The 8,589-nt window shown below is 30.0% G+C and overlaps 1 protein-coding gene across 1 annotated transcript; it reads left to right on the top strand.

Moving 5' to 3' along the window:
• The first annotated feature begins 2,664 nt into the window (after positions 1-2,664).
• On the top strand, positions 2,665-5,559 carry LOC113865973 (probable serine/threonine-protein kinase PBL11). Its single transcript, XM_027500814.1, has 6 exons — positions 2,665-2,799; positions 3,048-3,376; positions 4,046-4,181; positions 4,280-4,416; positions 4,582-4,705; positions 4,962-5,559. The coding sequence occupies exons 1-6, from the start codon at positions 2,712-2,714 to the stop codon at positions 5,399-5,401; spliced, it is 1,254 nt and encodes a 417-aa protein (XP_027356615.1). The 5' UTR covers positions 2,665-2,711; the 3' UTR covers positions 5,402-5,559.
• The last annotated feature ends 3,030 nt before the right edge of the window (positions 5,560-8,589 follow it).

Below are 8,589 nucleotides of genomic sequence, written 5' to 3'. Positions count from 1 at the left end.
AATTAAAATTTCTTTTAAAGTTATTCAAAAAACTAGTTTTGTTTATCAAAATCAGAAATGGACTTGAAAGGGATTTTAAAAGGGCACAAACATCCCTATCCTTATCCCTACACGAGTGGATGAGTTTCAACTTCAAGTTGCTGGGGCAGGTACCTCATGACCATAGTTCATTGCATTTCGTACGTTGACTTCCTATTTTTGAACAATTGTCAAAATTTGCCTTCATCAGCTCAGACGCAATGATGACAAATTCTCAGAATTTTAAGATTAAAATCCATTCCAAAATATTATATCCGACCTATTAGAAAAATTATTTAATTTGTCAAAATTAATAAAAAAACAATAATTAACAGTTATATTAGTATATTTAACAGATTTTTATCTTTTTATTGTGTTTTTTTTATTTCCTTTCTTGATTTCTGTTCTTAACTTTCTACTTTACAGACCCCTAAAATCAAACGTAAAAGCAAAATCAAGCACAGCTCCACGTGTAGCACATTCCTACGTAATTGTTGCCCGAAATAAACAGAGAACTTGTTGCTGAGAGTCTAGAGTTTTGTTTTACCCTTAGGATGGAACGAAAGTGGGGGAAAGAAAAATATATTAAATTGAAAAAAGATATTTTAAAAGTCAAATTTTTCTTTTGTTTTCTTATTTTTGTGTTCAACAAAAATGAAATAAAATATATATCGTCACCTATGTTTTACATTTTTTACCTTTTTAATTAAACAAAGGATTAGCTAATACAACAAATCTTACAAAAATGATTCAATACAATAACAATACTCATAAAATTAAATAATTATGAACAAAAAGAAAAATGAAATAAAAAATAAATAAATTAAAAAGTATAAAAAAGAATAATGTTATTAGATGAATAAAAATAAGAGAAAAAAAAAAATATATATATATATAAATGAGTAACATTTTTAATTTGTATATAATTTTAAAATTTACAGTAAAATAAAAATAGAGAAAATAAGACCACAAATTTTCTCCTATTCAAATAAAATTTTACATTTTTTCTTAAATAAATTTTTTTAGCTTAAACAAAAATATAAAATCAATTAACTAGACGTTCAACTCACGGGTGAAAAAATAACCCATGATCCCTCCCCCCATTTTGATGGCATTGCTGACGTGGTTTTAATATTTGAGTCTCACTTCTTCGATTTTCTTTTTTCACTAAATGGAAAAAACGGTAAGAGGGACTTATGTGACGTAACACGTGTTTACTTTCTTTCCTAGGCGGACAAGGCCACGGAGCTACCAAAAATGGCAACAACATTAACAATTATGACCTTATACTAAAATAAACGAGGTCACATATACGTATACATACATATATAATCCTAATTAATTCAGGGATATCCTTGACTTTACTTAGAATTACACTATCATTTTTTATAAAAATTACATGTAAATCAATAACTTTTACTGATTATTTGATATCTTCTTAATAATTATGTTTGAAAACTTATGTGTATAAGTGCATCTATGATTATTTTAGTTCAAACAGTCTTGACTGGATGGTTTAAGAGGTCAAGGATATAATCCTTCTTGCTGTTGAGAGGTTCAACGAACCATTGATGGCTACTACAGTAAACGACATTACTAATACAAATTCAAAATTTAAATTTAAATTTACAAGAACAATAATACCACGTCTTTTACACCTTCCACAAAGCAGGTTTTAATTTATTTGTTCTTTATTTTTTTAGCACGGCAAACTTAAAAGATGGGGAAAAAGTTGAAAGAAACTATCCCGAAATTTTTTAAGAATACTATTAACTTTTTCCAATACATAGGATGAGTGAATCCATGATCTAACGTACAAAAGTACTATTAGAGGTAAAAAAAAATTCCATGATTTGATTGCAAATTACAAGTGTTTAATTTAAATTTAGTTTGGATAAGTTTCTGGAGAAATATTTGTATAAATTAATTTTTATTAATTTCTCTAAAATATGATATATATATATATATATATATATATATATATATTTGAACTGAGAAAAATTATTTAATTTTTAATCTATTTTTTTCCTTCACTCTCACCGATAACATTACACTTTTATTTATTTATTTTGCAACTTGTAAAATAATTATACTCAGTTGTTGTGCATAGTTCTCTCTGGAGAAGAAAATTCGTGTTGGGCAGACCTCTCAATGAACATTTGAACGTGTGAATGTTCAGTGTTAGTAACGCTACCGTTGACCTTGATGGCGTCTCCTACTTGAATTGCAATATCTTCTTATAATTATAGTGGCCATGTGGAGCAGAGGAGGGTCAGGTATGATTCTAATTGGCCCCCGAGTCTCTTTGCCGTGAAGTTTAATTTGAATAACATTTGATGTTACACCTCTGAATTCCTCTTAATTTGCAACAATAATTTCCAGGCACACATGGAAAGGCAAAGTAGAACTAACTAGTATAAAATCAAAGTGTGGCACTGGCAATTGTTTTTATCTGTATAAATTAATATAACCATAAGTCAAGACTCGAAAGAGACATTAACAATATGTGAAGGGAAAACGTCAAGGAGTACTATTCTTCCTGTTGGCTATTTCTTTTCACTTTCTCCTCTCTTTCGTGGAACGTCTCTCACACCATATTATAACACCCACAACTATTTGCCAGCTTCCAATTTCAATTATATAGACTTGTTCGCTTGTTGGTATAGCTTTACTACCACCGGTTTATCAGACCCATGGGGAACTGTTTCCGAAAGCCAAATGATGGTAATAAGATTCAGCATAGAACTACCAACGCCTATAAACCCCACACTTCTCCAACAGGTACATACATATTGTATGGTATGATTATGATCGAATATATGAATATATAAAACCCCCCCGATATAAATTAAATAACATGTCAATTTTTCCTAGGTGGGTAGTTTGCAATTCACCCTGTTTATGTTTTTTTAATATCATGTGTTTGATTTGATTTTTTCAAATTGCATCATATCAAATATTTGTTTATTTAGTATGATTGCTGAACAATTACGTGAAATGAAATCATTAATTGATTAATTAAAATGCAGAGAGAAGCAATGGCGTGAAATTCGTGGGAGTGGAGAAGGAAACGGTGGAAGTAACAGAGGATCGTGCAGATAGCAGTGTCAATCGAGCACAGCCACCACCCAGTAGAGGGGTCGTGACGACAAATCTTAAATCGTTCACATTGGATGAGTTGAAAAGTGCCACAAGAAACTTCAGACCTGACACGGTACTAGGCGAAGGTGGTTTTGGACGTGTTTTCAAAGGTTGGATTGACAAAAACACCTTCAAACCTTCTAGAGTTGGCGTTGGAATCCCCGTCGCCGTCAAGAAATCTAACCCCGATAGCCTCCAAGGTCTACAAGAATGGCAGGTTTGTTCCTTTTTTATTCCTCAAGATTCCTGTGCATAGGATAAAATTTCGGTAACTTCAACGTATACGCGTGTGTCTGCCATAAGAATAAGTCTTCGCAATATCATGATTGTTAGGTATCCTAATTTCATTGTTGTGTGTTTATTACTACCTCAATTGTCATTGCATAATTTATACACACCAAATCAAAAGGCGCTTACTTTGATTTTAGAGACTTTCAATTGTGTCTTCACTTCATTCCCAAAGTTCTTATTGGACAAAAACTCGTCACTTACTTCCGTCCATCATGAACACAAGGTTTGTGTACGGATATAGATGGTTAATAAAAAAATTATCTAGCTAGACGGAAAATTAAGGGAGACATTTTTAACAGCGCAATTTTTGCATATGTTTTAAAATAATAATGATGTTTATCCTGAACTTGATTTTAACTAGCTATAAGCAATGTGCTATCGCAAGAATTGCTCCATATGTAATTATTTAGACTAATAATATGAACGCATAGTTGTTTAACGTCGAACTAGAACATAATGTATTCAAAGCGTCGGCGTCGATAATCACGACTCATAAAATAATAAGGGGGTCAAACATGAATTTGGTTCCTTGAGCTCTATTATATATAGTACTATAAGTTTGAGTAAACATTGATTTTATAATATTTGGGTGCAGAGTGAAGTGAAATTTTTGGGGAAGTTCTCTCATCCAAACCTGGTTAAACTAATTGGCTACTGCTTGGAGGAAAATCAATTCCTGCTCGTGTACGAATACATGCAAAAGGGTAGCTTGGAAAGCCACCTCTTCAGAAGTAGGAAATCCAGCAACCAATATACATATTTTTTGTGACACAGAAATTAGTATAACTAAGAATGTTTATTTAAATGATTAATGTCGTTGTTCTTGCAGGAAGCCCCGAACCACTTTCGTGGGATTTAAGGCTTAACATAGCCATAGGAGCTGCTAGAGGTTTGGATTTCTTGCATACATCAGAGAAGTCTGTGATCTACAGAGACTTTAAGTCCTCCAACATTTTACTTGATGGGGTATGGAAGTTTCTTTGTATTTGTGATAATAATTTCTTCGAATCGGTTATTGAGACAACATCGTACACGATATTTTTTATAAACATATTATATTTAGTAGCCAGAAAAATTATCCATCGTTAACCGCGTCTCAATTTTCTATCGCTATTACTGTCCTTTTGTTAGGATTTTAATGCGAAACTCTCGGACTTTGGATTGGCAAAATTTGGCCCCATCAATGGTAGATCCCACGTAACCACGCGAGTCATGGGCACCTATGGTTACGCAGCCCCCGAATACATGGCCACGGGTACGTACATATGTACCATGTTTCTTACTCGTACAATTTTATTTAATTTTTTCATCGTTTTTATCTCGGGTGTTCAATTAAGATAATAATTAGTTATATTCTTTATATATGAGCACGAAACTGTGCCAAAAATTATAATGGGGTAAAAATTACCAAGATCAAAATTAAAGGTTAAGAAAAGAAATATACTAAATTATAATAGGGATATTAATATTTTGTTTCCAAATGACAAAATGTGTACATAAAAAATTGACAGGGCATCTCTACGTGAAAAGCGATGTATATGGTTTTGGTGTTGTTCTGCTAGAAATGTTAACAGGCTTAATTGCACTGGACACAAATAGGCCCACGGGGGAGCAGAATTTGGTGGACTACGCAAGGCCATGTCTAAGTGATAAAAAGAAACTGAAAAAGATAATGGATCCAAGTATGGACGAACAGTTTTCATCAACGGCTGCATTTCAAATAGCCCAACTTATATTGAAATGTTTAGAATCTGACCCAAAAAAGCGACCAGATATGAAGGAGGTTTTGGTAACCTTAGAAAAAGCCCAAACAATAAAATATAAACCCAAAGGGAAGAAAGTTAGCGCAGTGCATCAAACAAGTAAGCGATCAGAGGAGCATCCCTCATATAACCAACGACATTACAACAATGGTTACCCCAAATCCCGAAATCGTTCTCCTCGACGTTAGTATACTATCCACCATGTCCTTTTTATTTGCAGTTATATTGTTAATAATTTGGTAAATATCCTTTCAGCTACACTATGCGTACGTGCACAGATACATTTTTTGAAAAAAACTGTGTCAAGTTCCTCAGAATGAATGTTCAAATTAGTGGCGTAGTTGTTCACATTTTTTGTTCAAATTACGAAATTTATATTTTATTCAATTGATACATAAAATAACAAAACAATTACCAAGGCGTGGATAAAGTTGTCACTAGAGCAGCATTTTGGTTTGTTTTCTTTTGTTGTTGAACATTAATTTAGAAATAGGCGAAAATATCTAGACATTTATACTCAGAAGTCTAAACATGTCACACCCATAGTTAGTCTTACACTTTTTGCTTAAATAATTCAACAATTAAAATTAGTTTAAACTAACAGCAGACATTATTTTACTTCTAAATCGCCCTTAAATTGATGAAAGGCTGGTCAACTATTTAACGTTTGGAAGTGGTTTAAAATTTCATAAGCTTACTAGTTACAACAACTGTAATATAATTTTTTTGTTTCTCTTTTGTGTTTCGTGGGTTGGTATTCTTTTCTTTGGGATTGGTTTCTTGTTCGGGACACCCATCTCTATTTCTGCTGGGTCTATTATTCTGCCCAGGTGGTGTGCTTTTTTGTTATGAAAATAATAATGTGAGCCTTTTCTATCAGTTTCAGTGTCCACTGAAATTAGTTGATAAAAATTAAATAAAATAACAGGAAGATAAATTATATTATATGAATATGATAAATTAGATAATTATATTATAATATCTTATTTATTTACAGTTTTGATCGTAATAGAATAAATGTTAAATTAAAGAAACAGAAATAATAAGTTTATTGAGTAATTTTATTATATTATATTAATTAAATAAATGCTACAAAAATAAGATATAATTTTATTATATTATATATTTATCAAATAAATCATACATCACAACTCACCGTGACTCAAAACTTGAGTAATAATTTATAATTGTCAATTTTGATTATTTTAACTTAAAAAATTATTTTAAATAAATCTTTGTTTTACTTTAGTCTCGTCACCAAATTATTATTGTTTTCTTTTTTTCTTTTGAACTCTGATGAAACATAACTTATTTTAATAAAATTTTCAATTACATTATTTTCTTTTTTTTATTTTCTTCTTCATTTTATTCTTCATCTAAACTTTTATTAACTATTTACCTCCTCTTTTAAATTTGAACAAGAATGTTTCCATTTTTTTATTTCTATCTCTTATCTCTCGCCTGCATATTTTCTTTCCTTCAATCTCAAACAAATTTTTGTCTATTTCTCTTACTCTCATGTATGCCTCTACAACTCATTTTTTTGTCCATTTTTAAACTTTGACAAATCTTCTCATTCTCTTTGTTAGATCTTAGAATCATAAGAAAAGACAAGAAATAAAATAACGATAGTAACATTGACTGCAAATAAGGTACCATTTTAGATACTCTTGTTTCATATCTCCCTTCCTTCTTCTACGGTCCTAAGACCCAACCAAAAAACATATAAAAAGGGATGAGGAAAAAAAGAGAATAATTTTTTAAAAAAGTTTGAAGAGGGATAGACATGGGTAATAGAGGTATAGATAAGCAGTAAGAAAAAAAAAAAAGTAACTGAAAATGAGTTGACATTAATTTTTAATAAAGAAAGTAGTTATTTTTTATTAAAAAAATATATTTGAAACACTTTTGAAAGTAAGAATTTAAAATGAAAAAAAAATTTAAATGATCAAATCAAAATAAACTAAAAATTAAGAGGTCAATATATTAATTTAACCTTTTTTTATAACGTATTATTTTTAAAATTTAATGAATCAACTTGTAAGTCAAATACTAAGTTGGTAGGTTAAGACAGGTAACATATTTTGATTTGCTCTAAAAATGTTTCAATTGAGAGTCAACTTTAGCTGCCTTTATTAAAATTGTTAAGGTAATTTTTATCATCAAGTTTTCTTAAATGTTTGTAAAATAAGAAACACTTACAAACAAATTATACTAAATATAAAAGATTAAACACACATGCTTAAAAATAAATAAATTTAAAAATCTTAAATTTCTCAGATTTATAATATTCTCACAATAATTTTTTACAATAATAAATAATATTTGACTCTTAAAATAATATTTTTATTTAAAAAATAAAGAATATTGAAATACATTTAAATGTCCATATATGTGTTAATATTTTGTTCGTAATATCAATTATGTAATACTTAAAAAAAAGAGTGAAAACTCTAAAACACTTATGCGAGTTCATGACACTTATCGATCAACAAAATTATTAGTTTTGTATAAATACTTTTTGCACCCTTCCAAATGTAATATTTATCATGAATCAGTACTTTAAAGTTTTAAATAACATGAACACTTTATAATTTTTATTTTTTTTAAGGAGAGAAATGTGAAAAGAAGATTAGGAAAAACATATTAGCCGACAGCTAGGTACCAATATGCTGACTTGTTTATAGAAAGAAGAGTATCTGTGTGAGATATAGTAAGCATCGTTGTGATATCACTGATTAGTTCTTAGTCCCATCCACGTATCCTTCAAGAAAGGGTACTAGATTTTTCTCACTGCTATGGGTTACATCACTTATCCAAAATTGAGGGTCCATTAGTCTATAATGGCATTGAAGTTATAGTTTACTATTTCTGGTCCATACAGATGTTTGGTAGACTTCATGGTTTAGTATGTGCTAAAAGTAGTTTACTTCTGAATGCTACGAACCCTCTTTGCGCTTCGGTTGTTTTCCAAGTCAGTGTTCCATTAGACAAGAAGGTTCTTTTTTGCGTGGGTGAATCTCTCAACATACCCCAAAGTCATTTTCATATAGGTTCGTGCCACTGCCTCACTAATTTAATGGGAAGTTGGTTGGTGACTTTAATGGTGTTGGGATAAGAGGAAATTTACAGTGAATTCAGTGGAAGACAAGACAACCATTAATTATTGTTTTGAAATGGTTAGTTAAGAAGTTGAAATTAAAGTGTTAGAAAATATGAGTTCTTTGTCGTGTTAAAAAATACATAATAATGATTTGTATATAATAATTTTTATTAAAAATAATAAAATATTATAGAATTTAATATAATTGTTACAAGTTTTAATAAATAGTAGATTATATGTTTTTGACACATATTAAAAAATTATAAAAAATAT

Source organism: Abrus precatorius, unplaced genomic scaffold (assembly GCF_003935025.1).
Source record: "Abrus precatorius isolate BTA unplaced genomic scaffold, Abrus_2018 Scaffold4, whole genome shotgun sequence".
Lineage (NCBI taxonomy): Eukaryota > Viridiplantae > Streptophyta > Magnoliopsida > Fabales > Fabaceae > Abrus > Abrus precatorius.
The sequence above is the reverse complement of the archived record's forward strand: the minus strand, read 5'-3'. Positions and strand labels throughout refer to the sequence as shown.

What these genes read in the sequence shown, in the direction of transcription:
- LOC113865973 (XM_027500814.1), top strand. Translation starts at nt 2,712, where the DNA reads ATGGGGAACTGTTTCCGAAAGCCAAATGATGGTAATAAGATTCAGCAT. An exon ending in ACCCCACACTTCTCCAACAG is followed by an intron (nt 2,800 to 3,047) that starts GTACATACATAT and finishes ATTAAAATGCAG; the next exon opens with AGAGAAGCAATGGCGTGAAA. An exon ending in AAGGTCTACAAGAATGGCAG is followed by an intron (nt 3,377 to 4,045) that starts GTTTGTTCCTTT and finishes ATTTGGGTGCAG; the next exon opens with AGTGAAGTGAAATTTTTGGG.